The sequence below is a fragment of the Leptodactylus fuscus genome, chromosome 2 (assembly GCF_031893055.1).
Source record: "Leptodactylus fuscus isolate aLepFus1 chromosome 2, aLepFus1.hap2, whole genome shotgun sequence".
Lineage (NCBI taxonomy): Eukaryota > Metazoa > Chordata > Amphibia > Anura > Leptodactylidae > Leptodactylus > Leptodactylus fuscus.
This window is the reverse complement of record NC_134266.1, coordinates 245376491-245402033: the sequence shown is the minus strand read 5'-3', so window position 1 is coordinate 245402033 and position 25543 is coordinate 245376491. Positions and strand designations below refer to the sequence as shown.

At 45.0% G+C, this 25543-nt stretch overlaps 1 protein-coding gene across 2 annotated transcripts; it reads left to right on the top strand.

Annotated features, from left to right (window-relative positions):
* Window positions 1-1440: 1440 nt before the first annotated feature.
* Window positions 1441-25417, top strand: SLC46A3 (solute carrier family 46 member 3). Of its 2 annotated transcripts, none has more exons than XM_075265967.1 (6): window positions 1441-1545; window positions 8041-8295; window positions 14955-15822; window positions 20646-20729; window positions 23495-23651; window positions 24953-25417. In XM_075265967.1, the coding sequence occupies exons 2-6, from the start codon at window positions 8104-8106 to the stop codon at window positions 25032-25034; spliced, it is 1383 nt and encodes a 460-aa protein (XP_075122068.1). In that variant the 5' UTR covers window positions 1441-1545; window positions 8041-8103; the 3' UTR covers window positions 25035-25417. The 2 variants fall into 2 exon arrangements, with proteins under 2 accessions (XP_075122068.1, XP_075122069.1); XM_075265968.1 differs by having other exon boundaries at window positions 1457-1545; window positions 8044-8295.
* The last annotated feature ends 126 nt before the right edge of the window (window positions 25418-25543 follow it).

The following is a 25543-nucleotide window of genomic DNA, read 5'->3' as shown; positions in this document are numbered from 1 at the left end:
TTGGGGTTGGGGTTTGTAGTACTAACACGCTCAGCTGGGCTATTACACTAAGGAATAGCCAAGCTGAGCGTGTGAGTACTACTAAGGAATAGCCAGCTGAGTGTGTAGGAGACGTAGGAGAGCTGGCAGATATGCAGCAGACTAACACACTCAGATTGGCTATTCCTTAGTACTACTAACATGCTCAGATCGGCTATTACAGAAGTATTACAGAAGTATGGCATTCGGCCAATCAACGCTGGTCAATGTATTCCTATGCCGAGATGAAGCAGAGATGAACCTGCTACACACTCAGCTCTACCGATGCTACATTGGACAATGCTACATCGGCCAGCACTTAGGGTTGAGCCGATCTTGTCATTTCGGGATCGTTGTTAAAATCCAATTTTCGATCATTCAGAGATTGGATTTTAAAAACGATCCTATTCACTGCACAGCATGTAGTCCAAAAATTGTTGGACCCCACGCTACGTAGTGGTTAACCCCCCCACACACACACACGTCACCGTTGTCCACTTACCTACATAGCTGCAGCTCCTCTTCTTGGTCCGGTCCTCTGTCCACATGTCTTCATACACAGTGAAAGAAAAAGCTTGGTATGAGAAAAAAACGTACCTATTATTAAACGATTATAAACAAATGTTCATCTACATATATATAGACCCTACTGAATATTCAGTATATATATATATATATATATATATATATATATATATATATTCATTAGGGTCAAAAAAATTTAAAGTGATCACTAAAAGGATAAAGTAAAAATGGCGCAATTGTTTATTTGAACTAAGTAGTAACAATTTGGGGTGTAATATTATTATACGGAGTCTGGATATATGTCACTGAGCCCTTTTATAGAAGCCGCGTCCCTTAATAGGCCACAACCACTTTTGCCATTAGCGCATCGTGCTGTGACGGGCTCTCCCAGGTTGACATCTGTTTATATTGGGGGTGTGTCCTAATACAATGGGTGGAGCAAAAGACAGAATTTGCGCCACGCACCATGCACACCACTTTGCTCCCCTTCTTTGCTATCCGATGTCCCATCTCTAGAGCGGCCATGAATGGTTTTTGTTGTATTTTTATACTTTTTTAGTCAGTATTTTCTGGAATTCCTCCAGTATGATATGAATCCCCCGTGTTATTATAAGAGCCCTGACTAGCACAGCTCATACACCAGCGCGCCCTCCTCTGTCATCTCCCCTTCCTGTCACTTCCCTTGCTCTTCTAGAATTGCTTCACTACTAACTCAGCGCTGGCCCTATTCTAAACAGTAACGCGTCACTGCAGAGACTGACACCGCTCTGGTCCAATCAGCGCGCGGCACCTGCTAAGCTGAGTGGGCGGGGATTCTCAGGGACCAATGAGCTGGCGGCAGGGGCGGAGATCACAGAGACAACAACAGCCGTGCTGTGACAGGAGCGCTTAGTGCAGTTCGGTGGTCGCCGGGGCTGCCGTGAGGAGAGGACGTGCTGCTGAAGGCTGGTGACAGGGACCGGCCTCCTCCTGCTGACATGGCTGCCTGATGCGGGAATACAGGTGACCTGTTATAGGGACGCTTAGTCATTTGTAATGTCATGAAATGTCTCATGTGTACAATACAATGTCACTAACCGGACCTGTAACGCGCTGTACGTCTGAATACTGGCGAATGGCTCTATGGGGTAAAAGTTCTATGGGAAGTCTTACAGTGACAGCAGCTGTATAGCTGACAAGCTGCACTATGGTACTATAGCAGTGTCTAGTATAATAGTATTAAAGGGGTACTCCGTTCACTGCAACTGAAGCCCTATCCATGTACCATAGAGATATATGGCACTGCTGCAGCGGAGACCCACAACCCTCTCCGTCAGTCATAGGAACCCCTTCTCCCCCTATGATCAGATACATGTCCCCTATACTAACTTGTAATATCCCATACATACATGTACGCACTGTTTATGCCCCGATATACCGCTACATAAAAGGGAGAATGGTTTTTTTTGGTTTTTTTTTTAGGTCATATTCACACAACAGTGAAAAACAGCCAAATAACCTACTTTTTTATGATCAAGTATCAAACAGATGTTTTAAAGTCCATGAAAGTCTATGGGTGTACTTGTGTGTGTGTGTGTGTGTGTGTGTGTGGTTTTTTTTTTTTTTTTTTTAACGTAAAGTGAAAATGGTCCGACAAACAGCTGACATGTCCTACAATTACCTATTTTAATGGTTAAAAAACAAACATCTGAGAACAATCTGGGGGGGGGGGGATTTATTAAAGGGGTTGTGTCAAGAGCACCTTAGAAGTGAATGGAGTGCCAGTCATGCAAGCAAACTAGTTTCCCATTCGTAAGGAGGCTTTAGACTAAGGCCCCAAACCGCGGTGTGATCGCATTGCGGTTCTTCCCACAGCGCTTTCAACAGAAAGTTCATAGTTTTCCTCCGCGGACTTTCTGTTCCAATTATATCTATGGGGAAGCTGCCGGCGTTTCCGTAGATATAATTGATATGCTGCGATTTTCAAAACCGCAACGTTTTTTTTCCCACAAAGTGGGCATGGGATTTGCATGAATCCCATCCACTTTGCAAGTACTGTAAAACACTGCGATTCTTACGGCGGCATTTCCGCTAAGGTCAAATTGTGGCATTTCCGGCCAGTGGGGCCCCGGCCTTAGGGGATCTTTGGTCACCCACCCCCCCTAATTACTGGCGGCCCAGCACTTGAGCCCTCGGCAATTTTCCATTTATCTGGTTCTGTGTATGAGGACAACCCCTTTACGACTGGTGATTCTTACGCCAGCCTTCATTGAATACCCTCAGTTATTGCTAATTTGGCAGATGGGGGGGGCCCCCAGCCCACTTAGATTTCTGCCCTGCTCCATCCAAAACGTGACGAGTGACATGAGCCACATTGCACCAAGATGTGCACCATGCTGTTAGCTCATTTTTTGTCCACTTTCTAGGTGCATCGTTCTTAGTAAACGTGGACCATAGAGTTCAAGGGTTTTAAAACAGCTGCTTGGTGGCCACTGAAAATATAGATGTTACATGGCTGATGTTTTTCATGGAGAGCGAAATGGTTGTGTGAATATCGCCTTAGGCTGGGATATCTGCGTTGGTGAAAAAATATGAGCATAGATGTGAACAGAGTCTTAGGATGGTTTGATATTTGGCATCATTTTATGCAATGGACAAATCCTGTTAAAGATCCACAGATATCACAGATCCCGCCTAGACCTGAGCCTAACCTAGGCCCCTCGTTCTATGTATACAGACCCGCAGCCTGTACAGAAAGCATTGGATGTTATCATAGGCCAGATAGCAGGACCATTGCAGAGCTGCCAGTCCTGATACTTGTGCACTAGGACCCGGCCCTTCACCATGGCGGCCTCATTAGCCTGTCTGGAGCTTATTGGTGCTGTTGGTTTGTGTACACACTCATTCTTGGGTTACCAGGTTCCTTCTTAGACCTACATGATGACGGACTTAGAAGAGGAACCAAGTTTATTCGGTGGAATAGAGATCTTTCTCCTATTTGCATTTTCAGATAAAAAAAGTGATGCAAAGTTTATCTTCCGTATTATTGCAGCGCAATATCTTATCATCTGGTGATACCGTATGTCAGAGCCTGCTATAGTAATAAATAATATACCTGTCTTATGTATGTCACTTATGTGGATTTGGAGAGAAATAACTTTGAATTCTTATGCTAATGAAGCAATGGGTGCACTGGGGGCGGGGCTTCAGCTCCCTGGAGCACTGCCTAGAGTCTGTACTATATTACTCTGTATTATCCTGTATCTGTATTACTATGCTGCTGTAACACGCTGAAATTTCCCCAATGTGGGACTATTAAAGGATTATCTTATCTTATCTTATCTTAGAGGAGGTGGTAGACTGCCATTAAAAGTTCACTGGTACAGTGATCAGTGCATCATATGCATCGGTGCTCCATACTCCTGGGGTATTGCAGGGCTATGGAGTCAGTCGGGCGCTGATTAATTATTATATATTACACAAATATCAATTTAGTATTATTATTCTTGTTATTATTATTATGAATATTATTTATTACATATTTATTTTCATAGGAACCAATGATTTAGAGGATCTTTACTGCATTTGTCTGGCCATTGAAGGAGTTTGAGTTTGAGACAGAATTGGGCTGGAGGAAAAGTAGTGGAGTGAGAATCTGCGGTTTGTCCTACTGACTCTACCCTAGATACATGTGTAGGTGGAAAATCCCATTAATAGGATATATTATTAGGTTTCCTCTAGTCACCTGTATACACTATACGTCTCTTACTGCCGGAAACTCTTGTGCAGTAGCAACTGATAACTATTCACATATGCAGTAACTTCCCCTTTCTACCCAAACCCACAATGTAGACACGTATGTCGTTACTCTCTGTAGGTGAAAGGGGGGAAGGGGTCACTTTCCACGTAGCAATATTTCCAACCGCTTTACTGAGTATAAGAAATCCTTTTATAGACCCCTCGATACCTCCCCATCCCAGCGGTAAGAGTGACTGCTGTCTTTCCAGGGACCGTAACCAGCTCCAAAGAATACATCGCTGGTGGGAATCACTAAACTTGCTCCAATAAGTGATAAATATGTAGCAGAGCTGACTATGTTATTCATGTCTGATACTGCATTGTTTGTGCGCAGTAATATCCATAGTGCTGGGAGATTTTACCTAAAATCTTGGCAACAGTCCGTAATCGAATGTGCGTTGGGGCCGGCAGACTCTATGGCCGTCCATTCCTGGGACTGATGTTCTCTGCAAATTCTGGAAGAAGAATTCCCAATTACTTCCATTGAAAGAGAAAATGTCCGGGTCAAGTCGTAAGACTTGTGGTTGGGCCAGAAAGCTGTCCCTGTATTACGCTTGTGGGAATCTGGCCTACGAATAGCGTTTTTTTCAGACTAGGCTGCCGCCATGTGCATGACTGTATTTTTGGTTACTGTGATATCCTTTTTTATAATGGATAACACACTGACTGATACGGCCCCATACACACAGCCATGTTTGGGTCTGTATTGGGGACCATGAGCCAGACCCATGCGGTTGTGTGCTTATAGCCATAGCGGAAGGCCTATAGTGAAACATAAAACACTGTATAAATAATGGCGCAGATTTATTATGCCTTGTTCATCAGTTTTCTGGTGTATAAGGCATGAAAACAAGCACATTTGGATTTTTGTACAGACATTTGCAACTTTTTTGGTTTTGTGCTGATCTCTGAAATCTATACCGCATACAGGCTGGTGAGGCTCACGGCCCGGTCCAGGACGCGCCCGAGTCATTGACCTATAATCTACAGTACCTGAGAGATGATCGGATCTAGAGCTGAGATTCCTGTCGGGTGTGATCACCCAATACCTATGAATCATTGACGCCACAAGCAGTGGCAGGACAGGTTTATCTCGATAGGTTGTGATTCACTCTGTGCTTGTCCTACAAAAGCTGCGTTTCTTTAGGGTCACATATATTTGGTAGTTTCAGCTCCTATTTACCAAGTGGAATGATCTAAGCTGTTGGTCCGCAAGTATTTGTCAGTAAGGTGCTTATATGGGGTTTGAAATAGAAGACGTAATAAATCTGCCCCATTGTTTGTAGAGTGTTTTATATATCACTATAGACCTTTATCTATGGCTACAATTGTGCGCCCAGTATGGGTCTGTGACATACAGACTGGAAGCCTGGAACAGGACACTGCAATGAATGAGTCTGGACAGGAATGGGACCTGCTTTCCTACAGAAGTGCCACCACTGTATGGTAATGACGCTCAGTTCTATTGACAGTAAGGGTAAGTTCACACGGGGTATTTTGGTCAGGATTTTGAGGCTGTATCCGCTGGTCAGTTCTTCTTTCCGGGATCCGTTTGTTCCGGCTTCCGGAAAAAGAAGCGACACGCTCATTCTTTCAGGCGGATTCACCTCGTGACATCCGCCTGAAGACACTCCCTCCCAACTAGGCCCATTCATTTGCACCACACTGCACTGCACCGCCATCCAGGCGCGACTACCCATATTTTGGTCCGGAACCTGAGGACGCCTCCATCTCAGGTTCCGGACCAAAAATCTCAGTGTGAACTTACCCCGAAAGGGGTTTCAAGCCCCAAATTGATTTTTCACACTGAAGACCTATCTACAGGAGAGGACGGTCATCATTATGTGATCTGCCGGGGTCTGACACCTGGACCCTCCACAGATCTGCTGTTCTAGCAGCCTTTGGGTGTCAGAAGCTGCTAGTGGGCAGGCGGCACATTCGGCACTGCTCTTACACTGCATCGCGAACTGCAGCGCCGCCCCTATTACTTGTGTATGCCACAAACATGACGACGGCTTCCATCATATTTTTTACATTACAGTGAATGGGAACAGTCTTCATATAGAGGAGGCTCCATCACTTTTTTACATTACAGTGAATACATCAGTCACTCTATTGCTACTAATATCCATTGCTCTAATCCTGTGATGGATAAGAGCAACAGACATTAACAGTAGTGTGAACACCCCCCTAATGGAGCTGAGCTGCAGTAATAGATACAACGCCTGAACAGGTGTGGCGCAGTTTCTGAGATAAAACAGATATATTTTTGTGATCCCTTTAAGGGTTACAGGAGGATATATCTTGGCACTGAATGAAGTATATACCTTATCAGATTACAGAGTTCCTCTTTTGTTTTATGATGCTTGAAAGAAGTTGGAAGAGTGAAAATGCTGAGCGTGCGGTATTACATTTCTGGCGTTTATCGACGCAGGTGTGGGACTCGGCATCTTCGGTAATGGGATCACATGAGGACACGTAGCTTTCTGCAAATCGGAGAGTAGACATGGGCTTGTCATGCTTGGTATGACCTACCTTTCCATTCTTTGGTATTGTAGCTGACCAAGACCTAGCTGGGAAGATACAGACCCTGGGTTGCAGAGGATTTGGTTTAGGGCAGTTAATCTCCCTATAGGGATTTTGACTTTGTTGAAGGGATTCCCCAGAGTAGTCTCCATGACCAGCAGAATGTATTGTACTTGTGTATAGTGCCAGTATATTCCACAGTGCCTTATAGACATTATCAGTCACTGGCCCATATGGAGTGTGGGAGGAAACCAGAGTACCCGGAGGAAGATACAGGAATACGTGTCAATTCCATGTTGTCTTTGGCTGGATTCATGGACCAGGTTAACCACTGGGCCACCACCGAGTGCAGGAAGCATAGTCCTACAGGCAGGGGGTCAGGGCAGGGGGTCAAGAGCGACCCCTTAGGTTAGGGTTACGGGGCGACTTTGGGTGAGACTCCTGTTACATGACCAAACATTGGTTGCCCTTTCACCCTTCCCTAATGTCAGTGCAAGGAGTCATACACCTACATAAGGGTGTTACAGATGTGACTCTGTGACAGAAGTATTGAACCCTTCTGAATTTTTTGTGATTAGAAGTCATGGTCACAGCTTTCCTTTCGTCACAATGTGACTCTATTAACTGAAGGAGGTTGATGGAGTGATCTTTGGTCATGTGACAGGAGTTGAGGCCAAAGTTGCCATGTAGCCTTACCCTTATTGTTAGGAAACCTTATTTTTGAGACACAGGGCAATGGGGACAGGGCACTACTGGACCTATAACAGTGAGTGTGGGGACGAAGCAGGCGTAATAGGTCCTGGAGAGCAATGGCGGCTGAAGGAGGTGTGCCGTGCATATAGGGGGAGTGTGTGTGAGATGTTATTTTTGGGGGATTTATTAATGTAGATTGTGAGCCCCATATAGGGATCACAATGTCCTTTTTTTCCCTATCAGTATGTCTTTGGAGTATGGAAGGAAATCCACGCAAACACGGGGAGAACATACAAAGTCCTTGCAGATGTTGTTCCTGGCGGGATTCGAACCCAGGACTCCAACTCTGCAAGGCTGCAGTGCTAACCACTGAGCCACTGTGTTGCTCCTGTGTGTGATGTTACCAGAAAATAAGCACACCATTATGTAATTCTTACTTTTATAACAATCCTGTAACTTATGTAATAAGACTCCTTCAATAACCGCTATTTCTCTTTTCAGCAGTAAGTCAATAGATATGTGATTGTTCCTCTACAAATTGGGAACCCTAGACCGGAAGTAAAGATGGGACTCCTGTACCTGGTGGAGCCAGTCATGGCCATCTACTGCTTTGCTAGCTTTTCCAGCTTCCCTTTGATGCAGCAGTACGTATATCAGAGGTTCTGGCAGGAGGAGTTTAATACCACCGTCTTCTATGACAACAACGTATCTCATTGTGAGACCAACCAAAGTAACCCCAACTACATACATGAAAAGGTAAGAAGGTAGCGGCAAGTGTACACCGAAATAATAATATATAGGAAACTGCAAACTAATATCTGTCATCTCCATTATATTCAGTAAGAGATTGGGGATAATCCCAGACGTAGCTTTATTATAGAGAATCCGCCATCTCTTCTGACATTTACCTATCTTAGTAAACATGTGTATTCTCTAACAATAGCTCTGCGTTCTGCTGTTAATCCCCCTGAATATTTGTGAATTAATTGACAAGTGGGTGTTACCATCCTCTTTGTCAAAGGGGTGTGTACCTAATAAGGATTTTTTGAGACAAAGGTTGAAATGCAGAAAAACACATGTAGGGAATCTGGGAAATCCGGCAGTGGACATTAGGTCACTGAAGTACTTACATGTTAATTTCTGTATTCAACCATCTCAAAATGGGGGAACTGTGAGAGTCAAATCCTCTAATCTTGTATTTTGGCAGCCATCTTGTACTCTTTCACATATAAACTGTATAAGTATGTATTTTTCTGCTTAAGTCAAGGAGGCCCTTTGTTAGACTTTAAGGAATGTGATAATGAACGTTAATGCATAGGTTGCTAATCCTTATCTCTCAAGGGCCTCATTTTGAGAAGATGCAGCTGACTTTGTATATCTCTTACCTCCTTTACATGATGTATGGACACATAACCAACAAAAGTATTAATCTTATGGTTTCTGGGCACTCTGTCATATTTTATGGTATATGCTATGTAGCTCATTGTTAATTAAGTTGGAACATGTCATCTTAACTCTTTTGCCATGATATATACATATAGACAGTCTGGGATGTTAGCTCACACATAAGTATTTTGAATCCTTCTTTGTTTCATGGGAAAGTCCATCCCAGTGTGGAAAGCTATAATGAGATGCAGATTATAATGAGCCTCAGCCAATAGTCTTGTGCCAGGCTTATCTTATATCTCTATGACCAATTATGTTGCACTGATTAGAATAGCCAAGCCAGCTCTTTGTCTGTAATGTATTTAAACTAAATTTTTCTTACAATAAAATTAGAATTCACTTGGTACACCATCAGCTGTGTGCGTGTGACTTCTGCAGGCCTGCGATCTAATCTCTAATTAGGACCTCTACAACATACGGAGGGATCCATTGATGTCCCTATCAAATGTAACAGTGATAGGGATGCCCCCGAACTGGTACTACTCGGCTGTCAATTTAAGCATACATTTACAGGAGGAATGACAGAACACAAAGCGCTTAGAAAATGTACCGTATATACTTGAGTATAAGCCGACCCGAATATAAGCCGAGGCCCCTAATTTTACCACAAAAAACTGGGAAAACTTATTGACTCGAGTATAAGCCGAGGGGGGGGGGGGGGGAATGCAGCAGCTACTGGAAAATTTCAAAAATTAAAATGGTCGGAGTTTTTGGGTGCTGGGGAAGGGGAGGGGGTGTTTTGGTTGTCTGTCTGTCCCTTCCCTGGGCTTGAGGACTGAGTTTTTTTTTTTTTCCCCCACGTGGGATTCAGCCTGGCTGAATATAGGGGATCTGCAGTGCTCCTATTAACACCTTCCTGACGGAACAGGAGCACTGCAGATCCCCTATATTCAGTAGACTGGGCACTGTCAGACACAGGGAGACCTAATGTGTATGTGTCTCACAGTAATTTTCTACTTTTATATGTATTCTAGGGAAAAGAGGGATTTATTTACTTTTTTTTAAATATATTTTTTCTTTTAAGCTTCTTTTTCTTTACTACTTTATGGGAGATTCTATACATTACTATTGCGGCTAGTCATAGACCCCCCCCCCTCCTCCCAAAAAAAAAAAAAAAATATATACCGTATTTTTCGGACTATAAGACGCACCTAGGTTTTAGAGGAGGAAAATAGGGAAAAAAAATTTTGAAGCAAAAACTGGTAAAATATTTAATATATGGGAGTTGTAGTTTTGCAACAGCTGCAAGGCCACATTGACAGGTGACCCTGCAGCTGTACGGGGACGCATAGAGTGGTTTTTTTTGCGGGGCCAGAAGTACTTTTTAGTTATACCATTTTGGGGAATATCTATTGCTTAGATCACCTTTTATTGAAAAAAAAAAACCTGGTGGTTTATGATATATGATTTTCTACTTTTATATATATATTCTAGGGACAGGAGGTGATTTAGAACTTTTATTTATTTCATATTTTTATTATAGATTTTTAAAGCTTTTTTTTTTTTTTTTTTACTATTTTATTCCCCCCCCCGGGGCTTGAACCTGCGGTCGCTTGATCGCAAGTCCCATAGACGGCAATACAACTGTATTGCCGTCTATGGGACATTCTGTGTATTAGTATTACGGCTGGTCATAGACCCAGCCGCAATACTAATATATAGCAGTGACAGGCCTGGGAGCCTCATTAGGCTCCCGGCTGTCACCCGAACAGGTCGGCTCCTGCGATATCGCCGCGCAGGAGCCGGCCTGCAACTTTACAGGTACCGGCCCCGGGGGAGAAGAGGCCGCTGATACAGACTGCAGACCCGGCATCCGCTGTACTAGAGAGGCGGATGCCGGGGAGGGATAGACGCCGGGGCCTGAGACATCGCTGCGCTGCCCTGCATGAAGCCAGCGGCGGGGGGACGGAGGAGCGGAATAGCATCACTCCTCTTGCTGCTGGCTTCATGCAGGGCAGGGCAGCGATGTCTCAGGCCCCGGCAACTATTACGGCGGGTGCCAGGCGCCACATTCGGCCTATAAGACGCGCCCTTCTTCTCCCCCCAAATTTGGGGGAAAAAAAGTGCGTCTTATAGTCCGAAAAATATTTTTTTTTGCTTGACTCAAGTATAAGCCGCGGGGGGCTTTTTCAGCACAAAAACTGTGCTGAAAACTTCGGCTTATACTCGAGTATATACGGTAATAAGGAATATTTAGTATAAATATTCACAACAACAGAGCAGACAGGTCCTCTTTAAAGTTCCAGGATATCAACCAGTTGTACAAACAGATAAGTTGGGGTCACCTGAATCAATTGGTGTTTTCCCTTTGCGAATCGCTATCTTTGCTGCAGAGATATCACTGATTTTGTCAACTTGCAAATTAGCTCTTTGAGGCAGTGAGGGTGTTACCAAAATGCTCATTTGCATATTGACAAAAACATTGCTATCTCAGGGACTTATTCAGCCAAAGCGGAAAACCCCATTTGATTCAGATGACCCTAACTTCTCTATCTGCATTGCTGGGTTCTGGTGACAGACTCCCTTTAAGGTCACACATTGCACAGTTGCAATAGATAAACAATATACAGTAGCAGTGTAGTGGATGAGATATCCGAACCCACACACTGCTGAAAAAAAATCTGCATCCATCCTACAATTCAAATTGGACTGAGTCCAGGCCTATCCGTGACACCCTCCCTCTCAGTATACATACCTCCCAACTTTCGTAGAACAGAATGAAGGACAAAATGTGCAGCAAAATTAGCTCCGCCCACTTTGTTGACTCCGCCCATTCTCATTCATTTTTCATGTGCCCCCACACAGTATAATCCTCCTACAGTCACCCATAATTATATGTCCCCCCTCCATCTCTGCCCCCAGTTTCATGCCCCTCTCAACTCTGCCCCAGTTTCATGCCCCCCATCTCTGCCCCCAGTTTCATGTCGTTTCCCCCCCCCCTTCATCTACCCCCAGTTTCATGGGCCCCCTTCATTATGTTCCCCCTCAATGCTTAACACAAAAAAACACTGATACTCACCTTTCTCTCTTTTCCCCGCAGCGCTCTCCGCAGTCTCACTCACAGAGTTGTAGACGCGATGTGAGTGACGTCATCACTTTGCGCCTACACATCCATTAGCCGGAGCGCAGCGGTAAAGCAGGAGCTGAGCTGTGACAGCTCTTTGCTTTACTCCCGTATGTATTCAACTCATCGCATATCTCCTGATGACCGGGACTGCGGGACAGAACCCCGAATACAGGAATGTCCCGCAAAATCCGTGACGGTTGGGAGGGATGAGTATGTGCAGTGTAAGGGATGGGCTGTTCCTGCTGAAGTTGTCACACATTACTCAATACATTTAAAGGGACGCTCCACTTTCAAACTACTATGTTTAGTTACTATTTGTCTGTAGTCTGGTGTCCATGAGATGATGCTCTGCAGGTAAACCTAGGATTATAGTTATGCGTCACTGTCATGTGACCTCGCATAATAACTGTTTACACCCGGGTTTGCTTTTGGTGCTTGGAATATAACCATGGTCACCTAGTGGTAGTCCTGAAGGTTAAAGAAGGTTATCACAGAGGAGTGGCACTCTGCAGCCGTCCTGTTGGTGGCTGATAAAAGGGTTTTCTGGGGAACAGATGTCAGTACTTATAGGTTGTGTGTGAATGGCAATGTACTGATACAGCACAAGTACTAACCTCTATCCACAGGCTAGGGAATAAATTGTAGGGCAGTGGAGGTCTGACCACTGGGACCCCAACTGATCACGTGACCTGGGCTCTGAATAGAAGTCGCACAGTACGCTGCCACTGAATTCATTTCAGCGATCTCTAGTAGAGATGAGCGAACAGTGAAATATTCGAGATTCGATATTCGTTTCGAGTAGAGCCTCAATATTCGAGTACTCGATCAAATATCAAATCCCATTATAGTCTATGGGAAAAAATGCTCGTTTCAGGGAAAACCACTATTCGACTAAGGGAGAGTCACCAAGTCCACGAGTAGCAGGAGGAGAGTGTTTAGGAGGAGCGCTGTGCAGTTAAAGCGCATGGATCCCATTATAGTCTATGGGGTCTGTGCACTTTAACTGCACAGCGCTTGCAGTTGCGCTGATAAAAAGTAAGATCCCTCGTAACAGCAAGCTGCCAGCTCTCCCGACTAGTAAAGACGAGCCTGCGGCAAATCAAGGCTGATTCTGCAGCAGGCTCGTCCTTGCTGGTCGGGAGAGCTGGCAGCTTACTGTTACGAGGGAGCTTACTTTTTCTCATAGTAATGAAAAGACCAGCGTTGATTGGCCAGCGTACAGCATTCGGCCAATCAATGCTGGTTCTGCCGGAGGCTCGTCTGTCAGGAGGCGGAGTCTAAGATCGGACCATATTGGAGATCGCTGTGGTCCGATCTTAGACTCCACCTCCTCACAGACGAGCCTCCGGCAGAACCAGCGTTGATTGGCCAAATGCTGTACACTGGCCAATCAACACTGGTCAATTCATTCCTATGAGAAAAAGTCAGCTCCCTCGTAACAGCAAGCTGCCAGCTCTCTTCCAACTAGCACGGACGAGCCTGCTGCAGAACCAGCCTTGATTTGCCGAATGCTATATACACTGTATAGCATTCGGCCAATCAACGCTGGTTCTGAATCGAATATTTACTGCAAATAGCTAGTAGTATTCGATCGAGTACAAATATTTTGAATACTGAAGTATTTGATCGAATACCTACTCGATCGACTACTACTCGCTCATCTCTAATCTCTAGCAGGCCCATAAAAGTGAGTGGAGTGTCAGTGTAACCTGCGTGACCCCTGCTCCATACAGATGGATTGCAGGTAATCCTCATTCTTATGATCCATGAAAGTCCTAGGTTCCTTTTAGCTGTGCAGTTTTCCCCCAATAAACTTCTCCTTTCGCTCTAATGCAAATACAAATCAAAGCAATAAGCTGTAAGCAGACATGACACCAACAATGAATGCTGGAAGATCTCTGCTCTTGAAGTACTGCCTTGTGAATGTAGCTCTGGACCATGATACCTGCTGTAACCCAGGATAAATAATGTGATTACTCAACTTATACGCTTATGTTTTCCCGCTTGCTCCTTCCTAAACCCTCAGTGTCAGATTAAAGTTACAATTTGGCTCACCACATAAACTGATTCCAGTAGTTCACCCTCCTACAACCTTAAACGGATCCTGTCATTGAATACCCTTTTTTTCTCTCGATAACTCGTAAGAAGGGCTATTCTTCTCCTACCTTTAGATGTCTTCTCTGTACCGCCGTTCGGTAGAAGTCCAGGTTTTCTTCGGTATGCTAATGATTTCTCTCGCAGCACTGGAGGCATCCCCAATGCTGTGAGAGAACTCTCCAGCGACACCTCCATCTTCATATGGAAAGCCCTCTCCCTGTGTCTTCTTCTGGGTTTCAATCTGCTAGGCTTCAGGCAGAGCCGACTGTGTATGCCCGGGCCACAAGAAAATGGCCGCTTACACTGTAAACTGGTGTAAGTGGCCATTTTCTTGTGGCCCGAGCATGCCCAGTCCGCTCTGCCCGAGGCCTACAAAATTGAAAACCCAGAACAGAAGAAGACGTAGGAAGAGGGTGTTCCAGAAGAAGATGAAGGTGTCGCTGGAGAGTTCTCTCGCAGCATTGGGGACACCTTCAGTGCTGTTTGAGCGCTGGGGCCCGCCCCCAGTGCTGCAAGAGAACTCATTTGCATACTGAAGAAAACCTGGATTTCTACCGAACAGCAGCGTGGAGAAGACATCTCAAGGTAGGAGAAGAGTAGCCTTTCCTAAGGCTATTCCTGTGTGTTATCGATAAAAAAAGGGTATCCATTGATAGGATCCCTTTAAGGAAATAGACCATAGTCCAAAACCGCCCTCAAATTTCATTTTCTTGGGACGCCACCACCAACATCCGCCACTACTTGCTCGCTGTTTAGATCACATTCAGAATGAATATTATTCAGATTTTTTTTCATTTTCTTCCAGGAGGTCCAGAAGCGAGCGTCCACCTTCAATACAACACTGGATTTATCCGGACTCATTCCAAGTTTGATAATGACCTTGATCCTAGTGTCGTATGGGGATCAACACGGGCGCAAGGCGTCTATGCTGCTGCCCTCTATAGGTGGCTTACTGACTCTAGTTGCATACTGTTCAACATCTTTCTTCAACTTGCCCCTTGAAATCTTATACTTGTCGTCTGTCTTCAGTGGATTCTTGGGCGGCTTTGCTACTTTCATTGGAGGATGCTTTTCTTATATAGCCGACATAGCCAAAGACACTCAGAAAAAGAATATCCGCATCGCTTTTATTGACATGGTCCTTGGGGTGTCGAGTGGGGTGGCAGGAATCACATCTGGTTATATCATCAGATCCTTCGGATTTAGGTGGTCTTTTGCCCTTCCCCTTTTTCTACACATCCTGAATATTTTGTATATACTTTTTATACTAGAAGAGACCGTGAAAAGGTCGGAGTTTCAGCAGAACGTGCTGAGTAAAGAAGGCGTCAAGGAGCTGTTCTCGGGAGTTTTTCTCCTTTTTAAGCATGGATCATGCAAGAGGCGGGCGGCCATCAGCCTATTCCTATTTGCCTTCATGTCCTATTTGTTTGCAAATTTTGGAGCCGCGAGTCTCTTCACTCTTTACGAGTTGGACTCGCCTCTCTGTTGGGATCCTGTACGTGTTGGATGGGGGTCAGCCCTGTCCACCTTCTGCTTTGTCGGAAGTTTTCTTGGTGTTTTCTTCTTTACACGTTGTCTGAAGGATGCCTACATCGTCTTCATTGGAATATTGTCCTGGATCGCAGGCATTACCATGGCCGCCTTTGCCACCACAACAGTCACTATGATGTTGGGTAAGGTGTACTATGTTCTGTTATTGAAAACCTTGGTATTAGCAATGCACCACACTAGTCAGTGCAATGAAACCTTGACATGTCGCTTAAAGGGGTCCCAAAAATATCCTTTAAGGCTAAGGCCCCACGTTGCGGAAATGAAGATTTTTTTTGTTGTTGCAGATTTTGCTGCAGTTTTTTGCTGCAGGTAGAAGTATAAGAAATTCCTATATATTTCCCATTCCATTTGTAGCCATTCTTGGCTTTGGTTCATTAAAACAAAGCAAAATTTGCAACAAAAAAAGCTGCGTTTCTGCAACGTGGGACCTCAGTCTAAAGGGGTTATACAGTACCATGATAGTGTTTATCCCCTTTCCATTGGTAGAGGATAAATACCTGATCGGCGGGGATCTGACCACTGAGGCGCCCACGATCCTGAGAACAGGAGGAGCTTTCAAGCCAGGCTGGATGTAGGTGAGTTGCTTGTTGGATGGACAAACCTGCGCCCCCATTCACTTCAGTAGGAGTCCGGAGATTGCCAAGTGCTTTGCTTCAAGTGAATGGGAGCGGTGTCCAATAAGCTGAGTTAAAGTTCAGTGCCACAGTGTAGTTAATGGGTTAAATATCAGGTTAAATTCTGTTCCTTCCATGTAGAGAATAGTGGATGACCAGGTAACCCCTTCATATGCAGTGCCCAATAATGATTGTTCCCGAGACACTAGAATTTATTTGTTTTTTCAATTTGGTTTATTTCAAGATTTTTATTATATATCACAAAAACCTAACATAACAAGTCCCATGGATACCTGACAGTGCTGTCCAAGTACAGGTATGAGGAGAGCATAGAGTGACTAGAGCTTATGTAAGTTCACACCTATGTCCCAGTCCGGTACCTGGCAACTGCATGTATTGTTGTTTGCTTATCTAGGGATCACAACTCGAGACCATTGCAACACATTCAGTATTACAATGTGTGACTAGATCTTGTGCTCTGATAATACCTCTGCCCACAAGTTGTGTCTGGCATTGAGGTTCAGCTCTGCTAAAGCGAATAGGGCTGCAATGCTGCATATAAACTATAAACAATGGGGCGCTGTTATGTTTTTGTAATACTCTAGAACCTCTTTAATAGACTATACTGCATCGGTCACCTCATCTGACATGTCTGGTTTAGTTAATCATCAAATTCTGCATTGTACTATATCCCTGTTATCCATTCCTGGCTTTGGCTCAAAAACTGCAACAAAAAAACCTGCTTTTCCTCAGTGTGGGGCCTCAGCCTTAGGGCTAGTTCATACGGGATTCCGCGTGTGCACATTCCATTGCGGCTACTGTGACGGGATGCCGGTGCTGCTCTGGATTAGGCCCAAATGAATGGGCCTAGGCCGGAGGGTGCTGTTGCGATGCGGATGCCACGGCTGAATCGGCCACGGAATCCGCCTGAAGAAAGGGCAGCTCGCTTCTTTTTTCCGTGAGCGGGAACAAACCGCCAGCGGAAAAAGGAAATGACCGGCTCCCATTGATTTCAATGGGAGGCGGTAGGATTTTGACATGGATTCTATGTCAAAATCCTGACCACTTTGCCCCGTGTGAACTAGCCCTTTGGTCGAGGAATTTGGTCAGGAAAAATTTTTACGCTAGTGGAAAAAAAACGCTAGCGGAAAAAAGAACGCTAGCGGTCTACATAGACCTCTATTGTAAGGGGGCGGATATTGAGGTGGATTCCGCGTCAAAATCCGCCCCCTCTTGTCCCGTGTGAACTAGCCCTTAGGCTGCTTTCTCACTACCAAGCCTCCGATGGGACATTTGGTCTGTCTGAGCGCCTTATTTCCCAGTCTGTACCTTATGCCAGGAGAGAGACCCCCCTGAGTCCTTGCCTCCCAGCCATATCCTGTCCCTTAGTGATTCTAGTTCAGGGACTCCTAGCAGCAAACGTAACTATAATGCAGGCTCCCAGTATAAGGTACAGGCCAGGAAAGTCAGATATTCACACTGATCAAGTCTCGTGCCCGAAACTCTGTAGTCTGAAAGCAGCCTTGTACAAATAGATACTCCAGCATAGTTATTCATAGGGAATGTAAGTATTTACTAAGGCAGACATGTGAGGAGCGGTGACGGGTCCTCTTGTAAATTGTGCAATAACGGACTGCTCATAAACCAGTCACTTCTCTATATGTGCCGGGTAAGATAAGATCACAATCTTGGTAATCGTCTCAGCATTTATTGCAGACACGGAATAACAGGGCTCTCTGTTTTTACTGACCTCGGCCAGTTTCACACAAGCTTATTAGGGTGTCGTACTTAGGCAACACGGTGGCTCAGTGGTTAGCACTGCAGCCTTGCAGCGCTGGAGTCCTGGGTTCAAATCCTTCCAAGGACAACATCTGCAAGGAGTTTGTATGTTCTCCTCGTGTTTGCGTGGGTTTCCTCTGGGTACTCCGGTTTCCTCCAACATGCCAAAGACATACTGATAGGGAATATAGATTGTGTTTACAATGTCTGTAAAGCGCTGCGGAATATGATGGCGCTATACAAGTAAGCATAATAAATAGTACTTACACCAGTATTATGGTCCTGATCACAAGTCAATGGCCTGAACTGACTGCATCATAGATCACAACCAAAGCCATGATGATGTCGTGTCACGTCATCAGACCAGTGGACGGTTTGGGACATTTGGCCTTAAAGGGGTTATCCACTTTCTGATATTAATGGCCTCTGCTTAGGACAGACCATCAGTATTGGATCTGCAAGGGTCCGACACCCAGAACTCCAGTAGATCAGCTGCTGTGGGATGCTGGATTCTTTTCGCATTCTCAATCGCCATTCACATTTGTTTCTGTATTTTCAATTGAGTTACAAGTTAAACATTAAAGATGAAAAAACGAGGCAAAGCAAAGTGCAAAACTATTACCCACAAGGCTTGTTTTACCAGTTACTGTATTTTTACAGATTAGGCTCAGGGCTGGCGATTGTGACCTAAATGAATATTGGTATTAGTTAGGGATTTTATCTCAGTTACGACTAATGACCAGTTTTTAGACTACACCCTTTTCTAAAAAAACACGTCTCTAGGATGGGATTATAATAAGGGTGAAATAGATTATAGTTTGGAGCCCAATGGTAAGTAATTGCTCATTTGCCCCATCATAATCTGACAGATGATAACTGTTTGGGGGCGCAGGAGTCTACAGGAGGTGAGTATGTGTTTTGTTTGGACCAAACCTATCCCAGATGGAACTGCTATTATTATAGTGTCCCTTCAGACCCCAAAGTATAATAAGCAGAGGCCCATGAAAGGTGAGTGAACATAAGAAAAAATTTGCGTTACTCATGTCCTCTGGGATTTGGTGTGGGTTCCCATCCTCATCAAGCCCCTTCTGGCTTCCTTAAAGGGATCCTATCATTAAAAGTCAATTTTTTTGTCCCTAACACGTAGGAATAGCCTTAAGAAAGGCTATGCTTCTCCTACTTTAGATGTCTTCTCTGCGCTGCCGTTCGATATATAATCCGGTTTTTGTTGGTATGCAAATGAGTTCTCTCGCAGCACTGGGGGCAGTCCCCAGCACTCAAACAGAACTGGGGGCGTCCCCAATGCTGCAAGAGAACTCTCCAGCGCCGCCTCAGTCTTCTTCAGGAACGGGTCTTCTTTCGGGGGTTGGCTTCAAACTTCTAGGCCTAGGGCAAACCCGACGCAGGGAGAGGGCGTTCCAGAAGAACATGGAAGCGGCGCTGGAGAGTTCTCTTGCAGCATTAGGGACGCCCCCAGTGCTGTTTGAGTGCTGGGGACCGCCCCCAGTGCTGCAAGAGAACTCATTTACATGCGGACGAAAACCGGGATTTATAGCTAACGGCGGCATGAAGAAGACATCTAAAGGTAGGAGACGAATAGCCTTTCTTAAGGCTATTCCTACGTGTTAGGGACAAAAAAAAATTGATTTTAATGATCGGATCCCTTTAATAACACCAGGAACTGTTAAGATCTTAAGACAATGGGGACCAACGCCAGAGCCCAGGGCAGGTGAGTAACACTGTTTATATTTGCTCACCTCCCCTGGGTCTCCATTTACACTCTGGGGTCTGAAGAGACCTTAGATTATAATGTTAGCAGTTCTGGTATAAACGTGTCCGGTCTGAATGAAACTGCAGGAAAAGTACTGTAATAAACAAACCGAAATATCTAACGTGTACAAAATCCCATCTGTTACCCAGATTGATGGATGCCTATGTGTCTCTTGCATCTGTAGGGCTACATACACCTGACCGTGTGCATGTAGCCAGCCCATGACTGACAGCTCTTAGTCCATACAACAGTTACCTATAGGACCTGTCCTGAGTTTTGTCCCGGGCTCACTTCTGCATACACAGATTATGGATAATACATGGACGTGTGTATTGAGCCCTAGAAATGAATGGGTCAGTGTGCTATGTGTGAACAATACAGCTAGCACACTGACAAAGCAAATGGTAGCGTCCATGAGGCCAAATGTAAGTACAAATGTGATGTGAATGGAGCCGTCAACTGCTAAAGCTGAAATCCAATTTATTTCCTTTTGTTTTTTTATGTAAGAATATCAGAGGGGTTTTATCTACCACCAGTATAACCAGAATTGACTTTTAGATATTCTCACCCAGCTCTCCCAGACCACTGAATGTCAAATTTGTATAATTATACATTGTCTGGCCCATTGACCCTGCCTATATTTAGGGGTCTGAGACAGTTGGGTCTCTTGATCGTGACCGGTATTAGATTTGCAATTCCAGCAACACAATAACATGAGGTGACTCCTTACTGTAGGTCAGACATCATTTATGTCTTCATGACTATGTTTCTGTTTTTACAGTGAGACTTCCGCTGATGTTTTCTGCGATGCCCCTTCCCGTCCTGAGGTCCATGATGTCCAAAGTGGTTTTGGAAAATGAGCAAGGTAAAGACGGAAGGGATCGCAATTAGAGATGAGTGAACACTGTTCGGATCAGCCGATCCGAACAGCACACTCCCATAGAAATGAATGGAAGCACCTGTGACGCCGGCCGGCTGCCGGCAATGTCAGCGTGTCAGGTGCTTCCATTCATTTCTATGGGAGCGTGCTGTTCGGATCGGCTGATCCGAACAGTGTTCGCTTATCTCTAATCGCAATAAATCCTGTTGACTTTTTTGTTCTAGTTTTTGTTTAAAAAAAAAAAAAAAAAAAAGCTGGGTCCTTGTAATTGTAAAAACACCACAATAGAGGTGGATCTATATAGAACTCTACACATGAGTATATATCAGATCTGTGGTGTATGGATGTGTAATATATCTCCCATCAACAAAGTATGGCTATGGACTGTGGGAAATAAAAAAAAATTTGGGCTGTTTCTCATCCACTTTTTAACCTGGAACAGTTAAACAGCATAGCAAGTCCAGAGACCAAGAGAGAATACACATGCAAAAAAATCCAGCACCTCCTCCCTTCATAACACATAAAACTGAGAAATACATTAAGAAATCTTCTCTATGCCCTTCCCTCCTCCTCACGGTCCTATGACTGACTACAAGACAACTGGCAGGATCTCCTTAGTCTTAAACCCATGCCAGGGCAGTAGGACCACTTTGTCTGACATTTGTCTGGATTCTTAATTCAGCTGCTGTTCCTTTAAGGAGACCGTGACAGTCCGAGTAGCTTCTGCAGTCGTCTCCTCCTGATTCAGTAGAGGAGGCTTTTAGAAGACCCCTCCCTCCTGCACCAGGATGTTTACTAATATAGTTTGGCTCTGAACCCGGACTGTTTGTATTGGATTTGCTTTTCTGGCCCGCGGCGTGTTTCTGCTTGTTAATTTGTACTTGACGTTACTGGTTAGAGCAGAACCCTGGCTTTGTATTGGATCTCCATTTTGTCTCCGGATTCGCCTCTGACGACATCTCCTGGTATTGACCATTGCCCTGGACATTTTATTTTCCTGTTTCAGATCTGCCCTGTAAGATAATGTTGGTCCTGGTTTTGTTTTCATATAATGAAGCTTTTATTTCTCATATAGTTTCTGGTAGTGATAGCTTGGAGCCCAAATTCAACAAAGTCCATCTGGCCTTGCGGCTGGTGTTTGTAAAATGTGGAGCTTACTGACTGTTTTATAGCAGCCCTACAATGTAATTACAGCCACGTCCATAGAAATGAATGGGAAGAGGCTGCAACTACAGAGCACGGCTACTATGAAACAAAGGATGAAAAGGGAGAAGGGGTCACAGCACTCACGTGAGCGCTGCAGCCCCTTCAAATAAGCAGATCTGCGAGGGTTCCAGGTGTCAGACGTCCACTTGTCTCTTATGATGACCTATCCTTAAAAATGAATTGGCCAACACCTTTAACCTCTACACCTTATCGGTTTGGGATTCTGTGGCTGGTTCTGCTGCTCCTCTCCATTCACTTTAACCCATTTATGTCTAGAGTTCCATTATTGGAACGGCAGCCTCATAGCACACAACTAGAGATGAGCGAGTACTGTTCGGATCAGCCGATCTGAACAGCACGCTCGCATAGAAATGAATGGACGTAGCTGGCACGCGGGGGGTTAAGCGGCCGGCCGCCGTCAAAGCGGAAGTACCAGGTGCATCCATTCATTTCTATGGAGCGTGCTGTTCGGATCAGCTGATCCCAACAGTACTCGCTCATCTCTACACACAACTCAAAAATGTCAACCTGTGGCATAAATGGGTTAATTTAGATGCAGTACCGACAAGCCGTTATTGCAGTGTACCTGAGCTAACCGATGTGATGCCAGGATCATACATGTCGGCTGAATGCTAGCTCACACAACACCTCATGCATATGCACACGTATGTAATAAAGTGGCAGAGGGACAAGGGAACTGCCAGACATGTCTGATAGTGGCTTATAGACCCAGGGACAAAAGGATTGGACAGATCAAGGAGTGTTCCAGCCCCTAAGGCATATTTGATACACGTGACCTATCCACAGGATAGGTCTTCAGTATCTGATACCTAAGGGACTGACACCTAGACCCCACACAGATCAGCTATTCTGTCAGCATCCAGATGGTGGAAGCTGAAGCAGTTCTGCTCTTATTCTGTGTTCTTTGGTGCTACTGCTATAAAGAGGATGGGTCTGCTCCCCACCCACCGCAGCAGCTTATGGGGCCTGGAGTCTGTTAGAAAAGCTAATCTGTATAGGGTCTGTGTGTTGTACCCAAACAGATCAGATACTGCTGACCTATCTGATATGAGTATGAAACTTGCATCAGGGGCCGAAAACCCCTTTTTGAAATCCTTGTTTCCCCAACATCTGCCATCAAAGGACAATTAGGAGGCCCCCAATATACATTAGGGTGGGTTCACACCTGCGCCTGGTCTCTCTTCTGCCCCGAGAAACTGGACAGGAGACGGAAAGCGGCAATCAGTTTTCAAACCCATTCATTTGAATGGGTTTGCAAAGTGTCCGCCCGTGAACGCCGCGGAGACCACAAAACGCTCACGGGCGTCTCCTGTCCAGTTTCTCGGGCAGAAGATGGAAACTCACAGACCGGGCGCAGGTGTGAACCCATCCTAAGGCGATCAGTTGAACCTGTAAAAATCAGCGGCTTTATAGATCTGATATGTGTATGTCCTGCTTTAGCTGACTGTATATGTGACTATAGAATCCATAAATCTTACAGTACTCCTTCCTGACCCTTGTATAACCTTCTTATTCTATTACAGGGGCGCTGTTTGCCTGCATTGCTTGTCTGGAGAGTCTCACAGGAAGCCTGACTATTGCTGTATTTTACAGCATCTACGGAGCCACGGTGCTCTGGTTTCCTGGATTTAGCTTCCTGCTGTCCGCTGCCCTCAGCTTAATCCCATTTGGCGTGGTGTGGTAAGAGCCTCCTTTGTATGGAATAGTCTCATCTTTGTCTGTGAATCTCATTTCTGGGTAAAATAATTTATCTCCATAATAAAATCCATTTTCAGCAATTTTACATAAAGAAGTTAATCTAATGGAATGATCTTTGCTTAGCAGGATTGGCCTGTGATAGGCAGGGAGCACGAGCTGTATATTAGCGTCCTTATTATATTATCGTGGGGAGACATGCGCTCCTCTACATGAGTATGGGAGGTTATATAGAGAATTAGGATCAGTCTGCCTGTCCCTACACCGTGACTAGTAACTGATGAAGATGAAGAAGGGGAACCTAAAGGGGTTTGCCCATCAAAGCACATGACCGCCGGCCGCTCCACTAAAAAGTCTCCCAATGTCCTGATCAGTCAGGGAAAACCCTATTAAATCATAAATCACCATGTGACCCCTATTAGACCAGATTTTGCTGTTTCTAATCCTTGTCATGACCCTTGGGCTGATTCCTTACCACTTGAGACCAGAGCTACTGTGCCACGCTGTTTCCGTAACCCCTATAGGAGCGAATAGGAGTTACAGGTACAACATAATGCAGTGACTTTGGCAGTTTCCAAGCCTCGGGCCACTTCTGCATTTCTAGCCTGGAGGCAGTGGTCCGCAGCCGTCTAGAAGGAGTTGGAGGTTCCCCATTTTTCAAAGATGGGACCCACATCATTCACACTCCTCGAGGATAGGCCATACATGTTTTAGATGGCAGTACCCCTAAGTCTGAGTTCACACGGGGTACTTTGGTCAGGATTTTGAGGCCGTATCTGCCTCAAAATCCTGACCAAAAAGACGGCTCCCATTGAAATCAATGGGAGCCGGTCAGTTCTTTTTACCAGGAGCCGTTTGTTCTGGCATCTGGAAAAAGAAGCGACATGCTCATTCTTCAGGCCGATTCGCCTCTCGAGATCCACCTGAAGACACTCCCTCCTCCTGACTAAGCTCATTCATTTGGGCCTAATCCGGAGCGGAGTGCGTGACTGGATGCTGGTGCGGTGCGGTCACAGCTACCTGAGGCGGCCTCCGCCAACCCTATCCCTTAGAGAAGAATCTGTTATCAGGATGTTGCTGCCATTTCTGGGGTCGTGTCAGACACCCTATAGTGCATGTAATATGAAGTCTTGGATATCCATAGCCTGCTGGTTCACCCCATTGCAGATTGACAGCTCACTCCCTATGTACAGTATAAAGAGAAAGCTGTCAAACCTCTGTACAAGGGCAGGGGTGTCTGCCACTCATGAATACAGTTACTATAATAACCATTTCTTTTATTTCAGGCTTTTGTTGTGCATCGGCTATCAAGAAAGGGACCACGTTCTTCTGGTAAATGAAGAATCCAATACTGAAGTGCCGTCTTGACATGAAATGACCTTTATCACTTTAGAAGGATCATCGAATCTCTAAGGCTTTGTAGGAAGTGTGGTATGAATTCATGTATCATGACAACACTAGGGGCGCTATGTCCCCTCTCCAAATTCGACCTGGGGCAGTGTTATCTGCAGAGCATCAAAGACTTGGTATGAGAATCTCGGTTGATTTTAAGGTGTAAATCATGACATGGTGATCAGGAAGGTGAAGAACTTCACCAATCCTAACGTTCCTCTTCTAAAATAGGTGTTGTATAGCATTGACTGTGTATAAAGGGAATTGTCACATTACACATACAGTCCTCTCTGCAGGAGCGGGGCAGATTGATGTATAGTTAATGGGAAAGGATTTCTATTGCTGCATACACAGTCTGTAGTGTCCGGTGACTGACAGCTCTCTGTGTATGACTGCTCATACAAGGAAGATCATTCATCATCGGTAAGTCCTCACGGAAAAGGGAAGTCAAATATTATATTCAGATATACTGAAACCTGTTCTGT